The 20043-nt window shown below is 46.3% G+C and overlaps 1 protein-coding gene across 2 annotated transcripts in view; it reads right to left on the bottom strand.

Moving 5' to 3' along the window:
- rbm33a (RNA binding motif protein 33a) overlaps window positions 1-20043 on the bottom strand; it is a 256149-nt gene that overhangs the window by 108674 nt on the left and 127432 nt on the right. For both annotated transcript variants that reach the window (XM_038798392.1, XM_038798391.1), the window contains one exon: window positions 13709-13896. In XM_038798392.1, the coding sequence (XP_038654320.1) occupies window positions 13709-13896 (188 nt within the window). The remainder of the gene's footprint in view (window positions 1-13708; window positions 13897-20043) is intronic.

The following is a 20043-nucleotide window of genomic DNA, read 5'->3' on the forward strand; positions in this document are numbered from 1 at the left end:
GGATATACAACGGTCTGAGAACACGCACTAACAGATTCAAAAACAGCTTCTTCCCCTGTTACCAGACTCCTAAACTACCCTCTTATGAACTGATCTGATCTCTTAACACATCTTCACTACTGAGTCGTACTACTCCGATGCCTATTTCTGTGTATTTACATTGTGTATTTTATGTACATTGTGTATTTTTTGTTTGCCCTATGTAGTTTCTCTTTATGTACGAATGATCTGTCTGAGCTACACGCAGAACAATACTTTTCACTGTACCTCAATACACGTGACAATAAACAAATCCAAATTGTGGCAGGATCAGACAGATTCAGCATGATTTATGCAGGGGAAATCATACTTGACCAATCTACTGGAATTCTTTGAGAATGTAACTAGTGGAGTTGACAGCTATTCACAATGTACATTAAATGATCTTGAAGAAGGAACGGAGGGTATTGTTTCACAGTTTGCAGGTGATACAAAGATATGTAAAGGGACAGGTGGTGTTGAGGAACCAGGAATGCTGCAGAAGAACCTGGACAGGCTCGGAGATGGGGCAAAAAAGAGGCAGATAGAATACACTGTAGAAAAGTGTGAGGTATGCACTTTGGTGGGAAGAGTAGCGGCATAGGCAATTTTCTAAATGGGAAAAGCTTTGGAAATCAAAAGGACAAGGCGACTTCAGAGTCCTAGTTCAGGGTTCTTTTATGGTTAACATCCAAGTTCAGTTGGCAGTTAGGAAGGCAAGTGCAATGTTAGCAGTCAAGTCGAGAGGGCTAGAATACAAGAGCAGTACACTGTTGATGCTGTATAAATCTCTGGTCAGACCCTATTTGGAATATTGAGAGCAGTATTGGGCCTTGTATCTAAGGAAAGATGCGTTGGCTTTGGAGAGGGTCCAGAGGACGTTCACAAGAATGATCTGCGGAATGAAGGACTTATCATACGAGGAGCAGTTGAGGACTCTGGGTCTGTACTCAATGCAGTTTAGAAGGATGAGGGAGGACCTTATTGAAACTTTCAGAATACTGAGAGGCCTAGATACAGTGAACATGGAGAGGATATTTCCACTAATAAGAGAAACTAGAACCCAAGGGCACAGCCTCAAACTCAAGGAACGATCCTTTAAAATAGAGATGAGGAGGAATTTCGTCCCCCAGAGGGTGGTGAATCTTTGGAACTCATTGTCGCAGAAAGCTGTGGAGGCCAAATCACTGAGTGTCTTTAAGACAGAGATAGATAGATTCTTGATTACTAAGGGGAGGCGGCAACAGAATGGGGATGAGAAACATATCAGCCGTGACTGAATGGCTGAGCTGATTCGATGGGCAAAATGGTTCTAATTCTGCTCCTATGTCTTACGGTCTTATGTGAGTCAGTGGATGTGGTATATCTGGACTTGCAGAAGGCTTTTGACAAAGTCCCACATAAGAGATTAGTGTGTAAAACTAAAGCGCATAGGATTTGAGGTAGTGTATCAAGATGGATAGCAAACTGGCTGGCAAACATAAAACAGAGTAGGAAGTAACGGTTCTTTTTCTAATTGGCAGGCGGTGACTATTGCGGTACCGCAGTGATCGGTGCGAGGGCCCTAGCTAGTCACAATATATATATTAATGATTTAGATGAGGGAACAAAATGTAATATATCCAAATTTGCAGACGGTATCAAGTTGAGTGAGAAGGTGAGCTGTGAGGAGGATACAGAGATCATTCAGTGTGATTTGGAGAAGTTGGGCGAATGGGCAAATGAATAACAGATGTAGTACAATTTGGAGAAATGCAAGGTTATTCACTTTGGTAGCAAAAAATGGGAAAGCAGATTATCTGGATAGTCATAAATTCGGAGAGTGGAATGTGCAATGGGATCTGGGTGTCCTCATACACCAGTCACTGAAGGTAAGCATATATGTGCAGCAGGTGGTAACGAAGGCAAATGGTATGTTGGCCTTCATAGCGAAAGGATTTGAGTATAGGAGCAGGGATGCCTTGCTGTAATTATACAGGGCCTTGGTGATTCCACATCTGGAGTATTGTGTGCAGTTTTGGTCTCCTTCTCTGAGGAAGGATGTTCTTGTGGAGTACAGCAACGTTTATACCAGATAAGACTCTTGAGATGGTAGGACTGACATACAAGGAGAGATTAAGTCAATCAGGATTGTATTCGCTGCAGTTCAGAAGAATGAGGGGGGATCTCATAGAAACCCATAAAATTCTAACATGACGAGACAGGAAGAATGCAGGAAGGATGTTCCCAATGGTGGCTGTGTCCAGAACCACGGTTCACAGTCTGAGGATAAATTTCTGCACCCAGAGTGGTTGGCCTGTGGAATTCGTTACCACTGGAAATAGTTGAGGCCAAAACATTGTATGTTTTCAAGAAGCAGTTAGATATAGCACTTAGGGCAAGGCGGTCAAAGGATATAGGGAGAAAGCGGGATTAGGCTATTGAGTTGGATGATCAGCCATGATCATAATAAATGACAGAGCAGGCTCGAAGTGCCAAATGGCCTCCTCCTGCTCCTACTTTCTATGTTTCTGTGAATATCATGGGAAGAATTTAGATTCTATCTTGTTGGGGATAGTCCTTGCTATGCACATGACATTTCGGCACCAGTGAGAGAGACGGGCTGGGATTTGGTTTGATTGATTTGCTGGGGACCAAGGAATTCACCCAAAATGCTGCTGATTGGATTCTGTCCCAGTGGAATGTTTTGCAGAATCCCAAGGAGTTTCAGTTTGACTCCTGGACATAAAAACAAGAACCTGTTTTTTTCTCCCCCTGCAGAAAGGCTGAGAGTGCTGTATTCCTGGAAATCGAGGCCTGAATGAATCTACAGTGAAAACCTCGAACTGAAAGCACAGTTTAAACAGGATAAGGTGCTGAAAGCACCCATCTGAAACAAAAACTCCTTTTCTCTGCTGCTTATTTTTTTTTTGTTACCCCTTTCTCCCACTCTGTTTTTGTCTGTCGTGTGTGTGTGTGTGTATATATATATAGAAGGTGGGAGGCAAGTTAAAGCGGGGAATAAGAAATGAGATACAGTAGTCCCCCGTTATACCACGCTCCGCAATACCGCGGTTCGCGATATACCGCGGGGGGGCTTATGGACCCCAACTGTCAGTTGTGTCAATTTCAGCGGCCGGCTGATTATTTCAGTGAGAGCAGCTTCCCTCTCTGGATCAAAGTGAGCTGGCCGCTGAAATTGACACTGCCGGCTGCTCTCTCCCTCCAATCAGAAACATTAAAACTTAAAGTTGGATTGGAGGGAGGAGAGCAGCCGGCAGTGTCAATTTCAGCGGCCGGCTCACTTTGATCCGGAGAGGGAAGCTGCTCTCTCACTGAAACAATCAGCCGGCCGCTGAAATGACACTGCCGAGGGGGGGGCGGTGTTGGGGGGGAGAAGAGGGGGGGGGGGCGGGGGGTGGGGGGGGGGGGGGGGGAGAAGAGGGGGGGCGGGTGTTGGGGGGGGGGAGAAGAGGGGGGGCGGGTGTGGGGAGAGAAGAGGGGGGGGCGGGTGTGGGGGGGGAGAAGAAGGAGGGGGGCGGGTGTTGGGGGGGAGAGGAGGGAGGGCGGGTGTTGGGGGAGAGGAGTGGGGAGGGTGTGGGGGAGACACCCCTGTGGGTGTGGGGGAGACCCCCCTGGGGGTGTGGGGGAGACCCCCCTGGGGTGTGGGGGAGAGAGGGTGGACCTGCGGGTGTTGGGGGAGCAGAGGAGGGCCCTGCGGGTGTTGGGGGAGAGAGGGGGGCCCTGCGGTGTTGGGGACGGGGGAGGAGAGGGGGGGAGGAGGAGGGGGGGAGGAGGGGGGGGGGGAGAGGGGGGGGGGGGAGGGGGAGAGGGGGGGGGAGAGGGGGGGGAGGGGGAGAGGGGGGGGGGGAGGAGGAGGGGGGGGGAGGGGCGAGCGGAGGGTGTGGGGAGGGGGCGAGCCGGAGGGTGTGGGGGGACAGGGGGCGAGCTGGACGCTGTGGGGGAGAGCAGGAGGGTGTGGGGGAGAGGGAGCGAGCCGGAAGGTGTGGGGGGCGAGGGAGCGAGCCGGAAGGTGTGGGGGGAGAGGGGGCGAGCGGAAGGTGTGGGGGAGAGGGGGCGAGCTGGACGCTGTGGGGGGAGAGGGGTCTAGTTGGAGGATGGTGGGGGGAGAGGGGGCAAGCCGGAGGGAAAAAAAGAAATTGACACTGCCGGCTGCTCTCTCCCTCCAATCAGAAACATTAAAACTTAAAAGTTGGATTGGAGGGAGAGAGCAGCGGGCAGTGTCAATTTCAGCGGCCGGCTGATTCAGTGAGAGCAGCTTCCTTCTCCGGATCAAAGTGAGCCGGCCGCTGAAATTTTAATTGGATCCACGATGGGGGTTTTAAATTTATTTAAAAATCTATGCTAGCGCTTCCCATTGTGAGTCTATGGGGGTCTGACCTCTCCCCCCGCCCCCTGTAGACTCACAAGGGGAAGCGCTAGCATAGATTTTGAAATAAATTTAAAACCCCCATCGTGGATATCCGCGGCTCAGATACAACGCGGGTGGCTGTCTTGGTCCCCAACACCCGCGTTATAAAGGGGGACTACTGTAGTAGTTAACCAGTTGCATGAGGGGAACAGATTTTATTTACCACTTATCAGCCCGAGTCTGAATTGTCATGCTGCATATGGATACTGGCTGCTTCAGTATTTGAGTTGCAAGGGTATTGAGAAAGTGGCGCTCAATGGCCCTGTTGAGGACCCATTTCATCACTTTTCTGATGACCAAGAGTAGACTGATCGGGTAGTAATTGGCCAGTTTGAATTTGATCTGCTTTCTGTACATGTCATACCACGGCAATTTTCTACGTTGTCAGGTCGATGCTAATGCTGTACTGCAACAATTTGACTTGGGTTGTTACGACACCCGGGACAATTCCAGTCCCGCGTGACACAAAGTCACAACACAAGTGAATTAAACAATAATTCTTAGAAAAATACCCAAAGTCTTTGGCTCTTGGCATACAATTACAGTTACCAGTTTTTGTAAGCTTATCAAAACAATTGCCCGTTTATTTACAACAAGAACTTAATGAAACATGCAACTGATAACTATTATCTCATTTCTAATTCCCCGCTTTTAATTTGCCTCCCACTTCTATACACACACACACACAAGACAGACAAAAACAAAGGGGGTAACAAAAAAAAGCAACAGAGAAAAGTGGTTTTTGTTTTCAGATGGGCGCTTTCAGCACCTTCTCTGTTTAAACTTTGCTTTCAGTTCGAGATTTTCACTGTAGATTCATTCAGGCCTCTACTTCCAGGAATACAGCACTCTCAGCCTTGGATTCCTTGGTCCCCAGCCAATGAAGACCAACTCCCTGACTTCCGGTGGCGGCCATGCACTGGTAGGTAGGTCAGGTTTTTCAGCAAGCTCCCACCGCTATCGGACTAATGGGCCCTTTCAAGGAGCTTTGCCGGCTCCTTTTTCGATGCAAACCGGCAGGCAAACGGCGCTAGAAGGCTCCCACAGCAGTTTATGGAGGGGACCAGGAGCAGGACGGGCAAACAAACAACCAGTGAGAAGCGGCAGGAACGAGCGCGGGATCAGAAAATGGCAGCCGGCTTGGATCAGGCAGTGTGGGCCCAGTGGTAGCGGGAACAGCAAGAGTTCCTTAGAAGGCTTTTGCGGACGTGAAAACAGAGATGCTGGGCCCCAATGGAGAAAATGGTTGAGACCCAGAAAATGCAGGAGAATGCAATCAAGGAGATTGAGAAAAAGGTCTTGGATAACGAAGACGAGATCCTGGGCCTGGCTGTCAGGGTGGAGGGACACAACGCCCTGCATAAGATGGGCAGGAGAGGCTGGAAGACCTTGAAAATGGGTCCAGGAGGCAGAATCTGCGCATTTTGGGCCTACCTGAGGGTCCGGAGGGGTAGGATGCGAGCGCGTTCGTGACCACATTGTTGGGGACCCAGATGGGGTCAGGAGCACTCCCTCGGACTCTGGAACTTAATGCACAGAGTCCTTGCAAGGAAGTCCAAAACGAATGAACCGCCGAGGGCCATGGTGGTACTGTTCCACTGCTTCTCAGATAAGGAACGAGTCCTGTGATGGGCTAAAAAGGAGCGGAGCAGCAGGTGGGAGAACGGAGTAATCCGCATCTAACAGGACCTGGGAGCAGAACTGACCAAGAGGTGCGCTGGATTCAACCGTGCTAAGGCGGCCCTCCACAGCAAAGGGGTGAAGTTCGGGCTGTTGCATCCAGTGAGGCAGTGGGTCACGTATCAAGATCGCCACCATTCCTTTGATACACTGGACGAGGCGTGGAATTTTATCAAGCAAGAAAAGTTGGACTCAAAGGACAGCCACACTGGGACGTAACTCTGGTGGGGATGGTAATTGCCGAGTAGCCGGAGGGAGTGACATTACGTTGTTTCCTCTTATTTTTGTTTGTTCCCCGTTTCTTCGGCCATGTTTTCGACTTTTGTAGAGCTCGGCCGCAGAGGGAGGCGAAGGGCCCTACACTGGGAGAGCTTCCGCTGAAGTTGGTCGAGAAGAGCTTTCAGTACCGAGGGATACAGGTGGCTCGAAAGTGGGATGCCCTCCAGAAGCTTAATCTATCTCAGCTGATAGAGCAGATGGAGGGGCACTTCAAAAGGTGGGACATGCTCCCACTATCTTTAGCGGGGAGGGGGGCAGACTGTTAAGATGTCGGTTCTCTCCAGATTCCTGTTCGTCTTCCAGTACCTTTCCATCTTCACCCTTCTAAAAGCGGGTGAACAAGATCATCTCGGGATTTGCATGGGCAAGTAAGACCCCGCGAGTAAAGAGACTGTACCCAGAGCTCAGTCGCACAGGAGGTGGCAGGAGCCTCAGTCTGGACCACGATACGCAACAATCTCAGATTTGTCCCGGGCCAGATAGACAGAGTGTTTCAAAGCTGGCACAGGGCAGGCATTAACAGGATGGGGGACCTGTTCATAGATGGGACCTTTGCCAACCTGAAAGCACTGGAGGAGAAATTCAGTTTGGCCCCCCGGAAATGAATTCAGATACCTTCAGTTACGCGCCTTTCTGAAAAAACAGGTGGTATCATTTCCACTGCCACCCCCACGCAGGATACTGGATAGGGTGGTCTCTGGCACTTGGGTAGGGGAGGGGAAGGTGTCGGACATCTACCAGGAGCTTCAGGAGGTGGAGGAAGCCCCAGTGGAGGAACTTAAGGGCAAATGGGAGGAGGAGTTAGGCGGGGAGCTAGATGCGAGCCTGTGGGCGGATGCCCTAAACAGGGTCAATTTCTCCTCGTCATGTGCCAGGCTTCGCTTAATCCAGTTTAAGGTGGTCCACCGGGCACACATGATGGCAACCAGGATGAGCAAGCTCTCTGGGGTTGAGGATAAATGTGCGAGGTGTGCGGAGAGCCCTGCAGATCTTGTCCATATGTTCTGGGCATGCCCGGCTCTTAAGAGATTGTGGCAGGGTTTTGCTAAGGCAATGTCCAGGATCTTAGACACGCGGGTGGTGCTGGGTCCAGAGATAGTCATCTTTGGTGTGTCAGACGATCCGGGAGTTCAGGAAGCGAAAGAGGCCGACGTATTGGCCTTTGTCTCCCTGGTAGCCCGGAGACGGATCTTTTAATGTGGAGGAACTCAAAGCCCCAGAGTGTAGAGACCTGGATTAGTGACATGGATGGGTTTCTCGATGTCGAGAAAATAAAGTTTGCCTTGAGAGGGTCCATGGCGGGTTTCTCTCGGAGGTGGCAGCCATTCCTCGACTTTCTAGGAGACCAAACTAACCAGAGTGTTCTCTCCTGTAACTTCAAGGGTGACCTAATAGAGGTTTACAAAATGAGTGGCATGGACAGAATAGATAGTCGGATTCTTTTTCCCAGGGTGGAAAAGTCAATTACTAGGGAAAATAGGTAGGTGCGAGAGGGAACGTTTAGAGGAGATGTGCAAGGCAAATGTTTTTACGCAGAGGGTGATGAATACCTGGAACACACTGCCTGGGGAGTGGCGGAAGCTGATACAATAGCGACGTTTAAGAGGCATCTTGACAAATGCATGAATAGGATTGGAATAGAGGGGTACAGACTCCGGAAGTGCAGAAGGTTTGACTATAGAGAGGCATCATGATCAGTGCAGGTCTGGAGGAACGAAAGGCTGGTTCCTGTGCTGTTCTTTGTTGTTCTGAATTCCTTATTCTCTCTACTGCTTGACGTAAAGGTACATTTCGATTAATGACCCATGGATCAAAAATGATCGCGGCAAAATAAAAGGACCGGTCATGGCTTGTTCCAAGTCTTCGGGATTATCACGAGAATGTTGTCAGAACTGATAGTCTTTGCCTTGCTCAGTAACTTCAGCCATTTCTTGATATCACATCAACAGAAACAAACTGGCAGAAGACGAGCATCTGTGATGCTGCAGGGTCTCCAGACAGAGAAGGAGTGAGAATGTCTGCCCTTGACATCAAGGCAGCATTTGACCAGGTGTGGTATCAAGGAGCCATAGAAAAACTGGAATCAAAGGGAATCGGGGGGGGGGCCCTCTGTTGGTTGGAGTCATACCCGGCACAAAGGAAGGTGGTTGGCGATCAATCATCGCAGTTCCAGGACATAATTTCATGAGTTCCACAGGGGAGTATCCTTGACCCAACCATCTTCAGCTGCTTCATCAATGCCCTTTCTCTCAGAAGATCAGAAGTGGGGATTTCTCTTTTGACAAAACAATGTTCAGCACCATGTTTGTGTCCAAATGCATCAAGACCTGGACAGTATCCAGGCTTGGGGTGACAAGTGGCAAGTAATATTCAGGCAACACAAGTGCAAGACAATGACCATCTCCAATAAGAGAGAATCTGACCATTTCCCCTTGACATGCAATTGCATTACCATCACTGAATCCCTCACCATCAACATCCTGGATATTACCACTGACCAGACACTGAACTGGCCTAGCCATACAAATACTGTGGCTTCATGAGCAAGTCAGTGGCTAGGTATCCTGTGGTGAATAGCTCACCTCCACACTCTCCGAGGCCTGTCCACCTACAAGACGCAAGCCAGGAGTGTTATGGAGTACTCTCCAACACAAGAAACTTGACACCATCGAAAACAAAGCAGCCCACTTGATTGGCACCCCTTCCACAACATTCATTCACTCCACCATCGACGCACAGTAGCAGCAGCGTGTACCATCTACAAGGTGCACTGTAGGAACACAAGGCTCCTTGGGCAGCACCTTTCAAACCCATGACCTTTACAATTAGGCACCACCATCTGGAGGTTCTGCTCCAGGTCACTCACCATCCAGACTTGGAAATATATCGCCGTTCCTTCACTGTCACTGGGTCAAAATCGTGGAAATTCCTCCCGTCCAGCACTGTGGGTGCACCTACAACTCAGAGACTGCGAAACTGCAGCAGTTCAAGAAAGCAGCTCACCAGCACCTTCTCAAAGGAAACTAGGGGTGGGCAATAAATGCTGGCCTCGTCAGCAACGCCCACATCCTGTAAATTCATTATTTTTTTCAATCCATTCAGCAGTAAGCTTTGCGTACGGACGTCCGGTGGTGGCCATGGGAGTGGACACACACAGGGTGGCTCCGGCATGAAGGCACAAAAAAACAAAGAGTTCTTTTTATCTGATACAGAATGGAATTTTGATGAAAAGGCGTAGGTGAATGTTGGAGTAGTTTCCCCTGGGAGTGGTATGTCTACTGGTTATCAGATCCGGCAGAAAACAGTGGGAGACAAGGCTAGAGTTGGAGCAAGCCTGTACGTTGCGCAAAAGGTCTCGAGGGGTTCCATAGGTTGCCGGGTTGCTGCTGGAGCGACTGCTGCTTCCGGATGTGGAAGGGGAGGGAAGAATTGGGGTTATATACAAGTGACTTGGGGAGCAGGAAGGCGAGCAGGTGGTGAAGATCAAGGAGAAATGGGAAGGGGAGTTGGGAGGGGAGATCAATTGGAGAGTATGGAGTGAGGCACTGCGTAGGGTAAACGGGAGATAAACGGGACCTCTTCTTGCTGCATGGATGAGTCTGATACAGTTTAAGGTGGTGCACAGGGTGCATATGACTCGGGCAAGAATGAGTGAGTTCTTTCAGGGGTCACAGATGAGTGTGAGACGTGTGGGCGGGGGCCAGAAAATCACACGCACCTGTTTTGGGGTTGCAAAAAAATTGGGAAGATTCTGGGCGAGAGTGTTCACACTCTTAGTCAGGGTAGTGGAGGAGGAGGTGGACCCGGGCCCTTTGGTGGTGATGTTTGGGGTTTCAGAGAAGCCAGAGCTCATGGAGAGGAGGAAGGCCGATGTGGCTTTCGCCTCTGATTTCACAGCGGTGCATTTTACTGGACTGGCAGTCGGCATCACCACCGGGGGTAGCGGCTTGGTTGGGTGACCTGTACGACCTCCTGCGGTTGGAGAAGATAAAGTATGAGTTACAGGCTCGGCAGGGGGTTTGAGAAAAGGTGGGGGATGTTTGTGACCATGTTTGAAGAGCTATCCGTCGCCGGGGGGGAGGATCTGTACAGACTGTATAGTTGATTGCTGGGAAGTATGCTGCCCTGGGTGTTTATGTTTATTTGCTGTAACCTGTTTTGATACATGTTTGTTATAAAATATTTTTTTTTCAAAGCTTTGCGTACATGAAGTGGGAGACAGCCTGAGTGAGGCAGCCAGAGTGGGATTGAAACTTGGATAATTTGGAGCAGTGTGGTAATTCAGTGCAGGGTGGGAGGAGGTGATTTTCCCCTTTTTGTTTTGTTTTCTTTCTTTTTGCTTTGAAACTGTTAATCTGAAGGGAGAGATCCAGAGAGCATCCTGGAAAGGTAAGTGACTTACAAAGATCTACTTTGGGTATCTGTAGCGATAAGTGACGGTAAGAGTTTAATACATTGTCTTAAATAATTAAATTGATGATAGAAACGTCGGTCAGTGTGATGAAGTACTGCACTTGTCAGAGATCCGAGATACTTCCAGCATCTCGGACGACTACATCTACAGAAAGTGCACCCAATAGCCCCTCCTCACAGACCGCATGGATAGGTTGGGGCAGCAGTTGGATGCACTAAGGAGTTTTAGTGATGTGGTGACACCCACGGTGCAGGCAGATAGATGACTGCTAGATGGGACATTGCAGTCGGTGCAGGAATTCCCTGTGGTCATCCCCCTCTCTAACAAGTACATCGTTTTGGATGCTGTTGGGGGGTGGCCTATTGGGGGAAAACAGCAGCAGCAGCAGCCAGAGCAATGGCACCATGTCTGGTTCTGTTATTAAGCAGGGAGGGGCAATGAGCACGAGAGCAATAGTTATAGGGGATAGTAAATGGCAGAATCCTCAAAAGTATTGATAGGCAGAGGAATCTGGGTGTACAGGAACACGGGTCACAAAGTGGCAATGCAGGTGGAGACAGTATTACAAGAAGACATACGGCATGCTTGCCTTCATCAGCTGGGGCACTGAGTTTAAAAATTGGCAAGTCATGTTGCAGCTTTATAGAAACTTAGGTAATATAGTGTTCAATTTTGGTTGCCACACTACCAGAAGGATGTGGCAGCTTTGGAGAGGGTGCAGAAGAGATTTACCAGGATGTTGCATGGTATGGAGGGCATTAGCTATGAGGAGAGGTTGGAGAAACTTGATTTATTCTCACTAAACGTCGTAGGTTATGGGGCAATCTGATAAGTCTACAAGATAATGAGGGGCACGGACAGAGGGGATAGTCAGAAGCTTTTTCCCAGGGTGGAAGAGTCAATTACTAGGGAGCAGAGGTTGAAGGTGCGAGGGCCACGGTTTAAATGAGATGTACGAGTTAAGACTTTTTACAGAGGGTAGTGGGAGCCTGGAACCCACTGCTGGGGGAGGTAGAGGAAACAAATATGATAGTGACTTTTGAGGAGCTTCTTGACAAATACATGAAAAAGATGGGTATGAAGGAATGTGGTTCCCGGAAGGGTAGGCGGTTTTAGTTCAGGCGGGAAGTGCAGGCTTGAAGGGCCGAAGGGCCTGTTCCCGTGCTTTAATTTTCTCTGTTCTGGCTGAAGACGATTGCTGGGATTCACCATCGTTAAGGATGGGGATGCTTGTGCAACTCCCTCATCTGGTTAGTTGTTTCATTGCTCACTGCCATTCATGGCTGGGTGTGGCAGGGCTGTAGAGCTTAATTTTGATCGTTGGCTGTGAGATCACATTGTTCTATTTATCACATGTTGCTTCTGCAGTTGGTATTCAAGTAGTCCCGTGTTGTCGCTTCGTCAGGATATCCTTTCCCATATCAATATTCTTATCCAACAATAATCTGTCAATCTCAGATTTTAAAACATCAATTGAACTAAAGTTAATGCTTACACTGGTACAAATTTCACACTGCTACCACCCTGTGTGACAAGTATTTCCTGACATCCCTCCTGAATTGTCTGCCTGATTTAAGCGCCTTTTGCTGGCAGAAAAAAAAAGTTTGCCACATCTACCCTACGAATTCTTCTCAAAATCTCCTTAACCTACAATACGTCAGGGAATACAAATCTAGTTAATGAAATATCTCCTCGATCTAATCCTTGGAAGTCCTGATAAAATTGTGATGAATCTGCCTGCACATTTTCAAGGCAAATAAATGCTTTCAATGGTGCGGTACAGTGCCCAGAACTGTACACAAAACTCCAGACGCGGTCTAATCAGAGTTTTGCAAAACTGTAGCAGAACCTCCTCCCTCCCAAGTTTACAACGGCTACCATTCTATTAGCCTGTTTGCTTATTTATTGCACGTGACTACTACATTCCAGCAAACTGTGTACATCCTAAATTCTTTGGATCTTCACTCTGGGGGGGGGGGGGGGGGGGGGTGTTATTAATTTTTCACCATTTATTTCAGACTCGGATCTATTTTTTATTGGACCGTGCATTTACCTGATTGAAATCCATTTGCCAGTTTCAACTACTCGTTTAATTTATTAAACCTTTGTACTTTTATGCTCACGTCTAGGCTACTTAAAACACTACCATTTGTTGTTTCACATGCAGAGTTAGAATACTGGTAAATAAATATATAGTCAAAAACTGGAAATGAAATACAGTATTTACATTCTTTGCAATGAAGCAGAGGTACAATGTCCAAGTTTTCTTGACAATGATATCACACAAGTAAAACACAAATATATAGAGAGCTTGATTTCCTGCAACGGTACAACAAACCAACATTTGCAGCTGGTGCTTCCTTTAAAAAACTGGCAATATTCTGAGCACAGGAGGAAAGAAAAATCAGGAAATAGGTCGATATTCTCATCTTTAGCTGGATTATTACAACATGTTGGCAATACAAGCTACGCATTACTATGATTTCAGATTTATACCAGCTTTTCATTTGTACAATTACAGTCTATGTCCAGATCCAGATTTTCTTCTCCTTCCCCTGTTTTCCAGAGTTTTTTGACTGCACACTGATTTCTAAAGCTCTTAATGAAAAATAATTGAAGGCAATGATAACTCTCGAGGTTTTATAAAAATTAAAAACAGATGAGCAGCACACAAAATCTGATGATGATACATGGAACACCATAGTCTCCACAAGGTACAGAAATCATGACTGAACAGGTAATGAGGAAAGACAAATTACCTGACTGCATTCAAACAGGCAGGCTGGATGCAATCACTGGCTGTTCCTCAACACTGTCAACCTCCACTTGCACAATCACTAAACTGACAGAACAGTTTCTAATGAAGAAAACAAAAATACAAACAAGTTAAAAATCATGATAGTTACCTGCAGTGATGGAGGTACTTGCATCAAGGGTGGCCGTTGGTCTCTCCTCCTACCACCGTCTCGCCTTTGATCACAAAAAGGAAAGTTAGCTGCAGGCCCTCCTCCTCTTCGTCCTCGTTTCCCCTGTTTGCGTTGTCGTTCTGTCTCCTCAAACTCACGCAAAGCTGCTTTCGCTTCATCAGAAAGTTCTAAAGAAATACAAACATTACTTGTTACACTAACAAATTACTGTCCAAAGCATTTAAATCAATGGTACAAAGGATTATTTTCTACTTCAAAGTTGGAACACTACCAACTGACTGATAGATCCCAAGAACTATTGCAATTGAAGTATATACAGAGAAATGAGCAACAAGGCAGAATTAAACTAAGTGGATCTTGGAGAAAAGCGTCATGAAGACTGGATGGGCAGAACAATCAGTTTTTTCATTCTAGTATTGTAGGATTGTGTACACAATTTAGATTCCATATAATAAACACCAATTTTCCAGTTAAACATTGAATCAACATTTTAAAAAATGAATTTAAGGAATGCAAGCTTCATTGGCTATGGCAGCATTCATTGCCCATCCCTAATTGCCCTCAGGAAGGTGGTGGTAAGTTACCTTCTTGAACCGCTGCAGTCCATGTGGTAGCCTAGGTACACCCACAATGTTGTTGGGGAGGGAGTGTTTGTTCAATGGAGGATCAAGAGACTGCGGGCACCAAAGGTGACCAAACAGAACCAACCCAACACCACTTTCAATGAAAGGTCAGAGACCGGAAACTATGTCAATTTGTCCCCTTTTACAAATGCTGTCCAACTTGCCTTCCAGGATTTGGTTTCAGATTTCTAGGATCTGTAGTATTTCCTGAAAATGGCCTGAGCTACCTTGAAGGCGCGAGCACATTAGAAACCAATGATATTTCATTTGACTACATTCTCCCTCCTTCAAGTGCTAACTGCACTGCAGATTTAGACCATTAATTTATCCATTATTTTGATAACGAACTGGCTAACCGATAGAAGGCAGAGAGTGGTGGTGGATGGCAAATATTCAGCCTGGAGCCCAGGTTATCCAGTGGTGTACCGCAGGGATCAGTTCTGGGTCCTCTGCTGTTTGTGATTTTGATTAACGACTTGGATGAGGGAGTTGAAGGGTGGGTCAGTATATTTGCAGATGATACGAAGATTGGTGGAGTTGTGGATAGTGAGGAGGGCTGTTGTTGGCTGCAAAGAGACATAGATAGGATGCAGAGCTGGGCTGAGAAGTGGCAGATGGAGTTTAACCCTGACAAGTGTGAGGTTGTCCATTTTGGAAGGACAAATATGAATGCGGAATACAGGGTTAACGGTAGGGTTCTTGGCAATGTAGAGGAGCAGAGAGATCTTGGGGTCTATGTTCATAGATCTTTGAAAGTTGCCACTCAAGTGGATAGAGCTGTGAAGAAGGCCTATGGTGTGCTAGCGTTCATTAGCAGAGGGATTGAATTTAAGAGCTGTGAGGTGATGATGCAGCTGTACAAAACCTTGGATCAGGCCACATTTGGAGTACTGTGTACAGTTCCGGTCACCTCATTTTAGGAAGGATGTGGAAGCTTTGGAAAAGGTGCAAAGGAGATTTACCAGGATGTTGCCTGGAATGGAGAGTAGGTCTTACGTGGAAAGGTTGAGGGTGCTAGGCCTTTTCTCATTAGAATGGAGAAGGATGAGGGGAAACTTGATGGAGGTTTATAAGATGATCAGGGGAATAGATAGAGTAGACAGTCTTTTTCCCCGGGTGGAACAAACCATTACAAGGGGACATAAATTTAAGGTAAATGGTGGAAGATATAGGAGGGATGTCAGAGGTAGGTTCTTTACCCAGAGAGTAGTGGGGGTATGGAATGCACTGCCTGTGGTAAGTAGTTGAGTCGGAAAAGTTAGGGACCTTCAAGCGGCTATTGGATAGGTACATGGATTAGGGTAGAATAATGGAGTGTAGAATAATTCTTCTTAAGGGCAGCACGGTAGCATTGTGGATAGCACAATTGCTTCACAGCTCCAGGTTCCCAAGTTCGATTTCAACTTGGGTCACTGTCTGTGTGGAGTCTGCACATCCTCCCCGTGTACGCGTGGGTTTCCTCCGGGTACTCTGGTTTCCTCCCACAGTCCAAAGATGTGCAGGTTGGGTGGATTGGCCATGATAAATTGCCCTTAGTGTCCAAAATTCTATGATTAACCTAGCACAAAAGTTCGGCACAACATTGTGGGGCGAAGGGCCTGTTCTGTGCTATATTTCTCTATTTCACCACCATGGTTCTTTTCCGTTATAATGCTGTCTTGGTATTTCTCGATTCAGTTACCGAGTCTCTCCAGTTTCACCTCATCTCCTTCTATGCTCAGATAAACCAGACCGATTTGCAATCTTCTCTGCTTACTAGGCCATTTCAGAGACAGGTAAGTCACCAACTTTGCTGTGGCTCTGGAGTCACATGCAAAATAAAGACAACACATTTTCAGGTATGTTGCTGCAACCCAGTAAATGCTAATCTACATTGTGCGCACAAGTATCTGGAGTGGGAGACTTTGACTGACTCAGAGGTAAGATTAGTACCACTGAACATGATTTCCTCTATGGTGTTGCAGATGTGATCTATGAATTCCTCCAAGTCATCCACCATTTGCAACACGTGACAGAGGCCATTATCTCTGGCTATTCAAGATCTATAGTCGCAAGTCGCAAATCACTTCTGCGTCAGTCGATAGGTGAAACGTTGATTGTAAATCTGTACTATGTCAACTTAACTGTGAAAAACAACTTACCTTTAGAACAATATTTGAGAATTTAAAAGCAAATGTACAAGCATTAATTCTTCAAACTGCTCTGCTTAAATCTTAATCTCCTATTATTCAATAGAAGGTTTATGGTAATGGAGACCATAAGACCCAGTGGATTGTCAATTTGAAATTGAGATTTGTGCAGATGCTTTGAATAATATAAACAATTTCTGAAAGAGGTCTGCATGGCAAGTACTACTTAATATCGTGCTATTGATTCAAGCTTATTTTGCATACTCGGCCCAATGTACTGAAAAGGGCAGGAACAACCATTCAGATTTAGCAGGGAACCCCTGCCCATGGTCATAAAAGGTAGCATGTTATTGCAAGCCTTTTTCTTACTGCATGAAGAAAACATGCATTTCTAAAGAAGTAAACAACACACTTCATCTGTTAAAGCTCAACAGTACATATTCTACAACGGGTTTGCTCGCCATTTCATGCAAGAGGCCACATTTCAGTTTCTTTCTTACCAAGAGGCAGGTTAGCAAATTTAAGAAAGATAAGGTTTGGTGCAACAGAGCGACATGGTGGTGAAGTGGTTAGCACTGCTGCCTCATCGTGCTAGGGACCCGGGTTCAATTCCTGCCTTGGGCCATTGCCGGTGTGGAGTTTGCACTTTATTCCTGTGCCTACATGGGTTTTGGTTTCCTCCCACCGTCCAAAGAAGTGCAGGTTAGGTGAACTGGCCATGCTAAATTGCCCCTTAGTGTCCAAAGATCCGCAGGTTAGATGAGGTTATGGCGTTATGGAGAAAGGGTGGGAGAGTGGTCCAAGGTAGGGTGCTCTTTCAGAGGGTCGGTGCAGACCCAATGGACCAAATGGCCTCTTTTTGCACTGCAGGATTTCTATGGTTCTAACATCAAACATGAACTTCAATAAAATGTTGATGTTAAGTAAAGAAACAACTTACTGCGCAAAAAATGTCAAGACAACAAATCGATCATTTAAAAAAAATAATAAAGGTGACCATGAGTGTAAGAGACGATCAAATTATGTTTGTCCGGCTTGCTACTGTTCATTGTGTGAGCACGAATGTGTTGGTTTGTGGGGTGAGTGGAAACACTGACCTAGGAGCCATGCGCTAACTCCCTCCCTCCCTCCCCAGCACACCTGTCGCTGCTGTCATTCTGTTTTTTCTGGCTTCAGGCTGCAGGTATCTGCCCCTCCAATCAGAGACTGGTTCTCTCCCACGTTTTCTACAAATCGGCTCACTAGTAAACCAGTCAACAGCAAACATGGGAGAGAGGCAGGCTCTCACTGAAAGAGCAGCTCCTTGACGAATCTTTTGACTTCACATACCGGCATTTTGAACAGGGGGTCAGTGGGCTAGATAGGAAGGTCTGGCTGGCCAAATAGTGCCCCATGAGCCACATGTTGGACAAGCCTGCCCTTAAGTTCAACATTAGTGCCTTGCTTTATGAGTCATTGGTGTAAAACCAATACGTTTTATTGACTTGCAATTATACTGATGATGTTATTTGAAGGAGAATGTGAGAGATTTATGAGGAGCATAAAAACCTGCATAGGACAGTCAGCTTGATTCCATTTGTGCTGTAAATACTATGTACTGTCACATCTCCACCCCCATTCAAACACCTCTGCGCTGTGGCACTCAAACATTATTAGATTAGGTTTCCCCAGGGTTAACACACATACCATGCGTTGGTTTGGAGAAGCTGTTTCACTGTTAATAAATTTTACAACCCTTTTAAATGACAGCATAAGCTGGGTCAAAATCCTGGAACTCCCTTTATAACAGCTCTGTGGGTGGACCCCACGTCACTTGGACTGCAGTGGTTCAAGACAGCTTCTCACCACCACCCTCTCGAGGGCAATTGTAGATGGGCATCAAATGCTGGCCTTATCAGCAACATGCATACAAACATATGAAATAGGAGCCGGAGTAGGCTATTCAGCCCCTCGAGCCTGCTAGACTATTCAATGGTATGGCTGATCTGATTGTGACCTCAACTCCACTTTCCTTCTTACCCCCATACATATCCTTTGACTCCATTGTCAATCAAGAAGCTATCAAATTCAGTCTAAAATAGTCAATGATCCTGCTGCCAATGCTCTCATCCCATGAAAGAATAAATAAAAACACTTCCGTGTTGGAAAGACCTTTGATGCAAATCCTTCTGTTGATGTCCCTCCAAACTGCCCATATGGAATTGATTTGTTGAGTATTTCAAGACGAGATATTTCTGAGTGTATTCGTGATCCAGGTCTACACTTCAAATGCATTGGTGAATGGATTCCAGTAATCCAAGAACTTGGAACACGTTGGGCGTGTCTCACTCCATAGTGGGTAGTGCTGTTCAGATGATTAGGTTCCAAACCGCCAATAGAGCCAAGAGTGATTTTCTTAAGTATGTTTGGCGACTGGGTGCCCCACCTGTGTGCCATATCTTAGTTGAGGAATGGATTGTGGATTTAATCATTCAGAAAATATTTGAATCCTGAATCCAGGCAGTTATTGCATAAAGTCACAAGTACCCCAAACACTTTCAGATTCAACTAAGTACTTGTGCAGACAAATGTGACAGTCAATTTGTCTTCAGCCATGTCCCACAAACAGCAAGGAGATAATTTTGACACAAGTGTTGCTGTGTGATGTAGAAATATTGGCCAGGATACCACGGCAACCCTCCTGACAAGATGGGATTATCAAGGACATGATCATAAGTAGTTTTGGTAAACTGCAGAATCAATTGTTCTCTGGAACCTCTACTCACAAATGCACAGTCCTCTACAAATGTCCAATGTGTTGCGCTTCACATTTTACAGAAGCAATGGTAAAGGAAGCAGACAGGTTACTGAGCACCTTAATATTTAAGATCGATGAAGGTAGAATAAATAATTTGCGTGTATTTCACCTTCCACAACCATGGCACATCCCAAAACACAATCACAATGTGGAACACAAGCCAACCCATCAGACAAATCTGCACTACCAAACAATGAAACAAATGTTCCACTGATGTTGGCTGAAGGATTACCATTGGCTAGAACTCTCAGAACTTCTCAAATGGCAACACAAGTATCTTAAGTCCACCCGAGAGATTTAACGCTTCATCAAAAAGATAGCACCTCACAGCATTCCCTCCACAGAGCACCAAATATCAAGCCACTGCAATGGGTCCTGGACTCAACATATTTTGCCTCATGGGTGAAACTGCTCTCACAACTATGGTTGACAACCAATTACAGACTAAATTCTGTATATCTTCCCAAAGATTATTTTCGAAATGTAGTACAACAATAATGGAAGCAAAAGCAGCTCTGTAACACCACAGAACATTTCAGATTTTAGTCATGTTTCCATCGAAGCAATGAATTATTTGGAAAAATCTACTGAAACAATCAAAACAGTTAAAGTACCACCTTTAGATAAGAGACTTTTCACATTAACAATCACTTTTAACAGACAATTTGAAATTACAATAACCTTCAAAAAAAAGGCTTTTTATTCCAAATATGCACAGAACATTCATATTTTGGCAATACAGTGAATCAGCAATTACAGACGTTA

The sequence above is a fragment of the Scyliorhinus canicula genome, chromosome 5 (genome assembly GCF_902713615.1).
Source record: "Scyliorhinus canicula chromosome 5, sScyCan1.1, whole genome shotgun sequence".
NCBI lineage: Eukaryota > Metazoa > Chordata > Chondrichthyes > Carcharhiniformes > Scyliorhinidae > Scyliorhinus > Scyliorhinus canicula.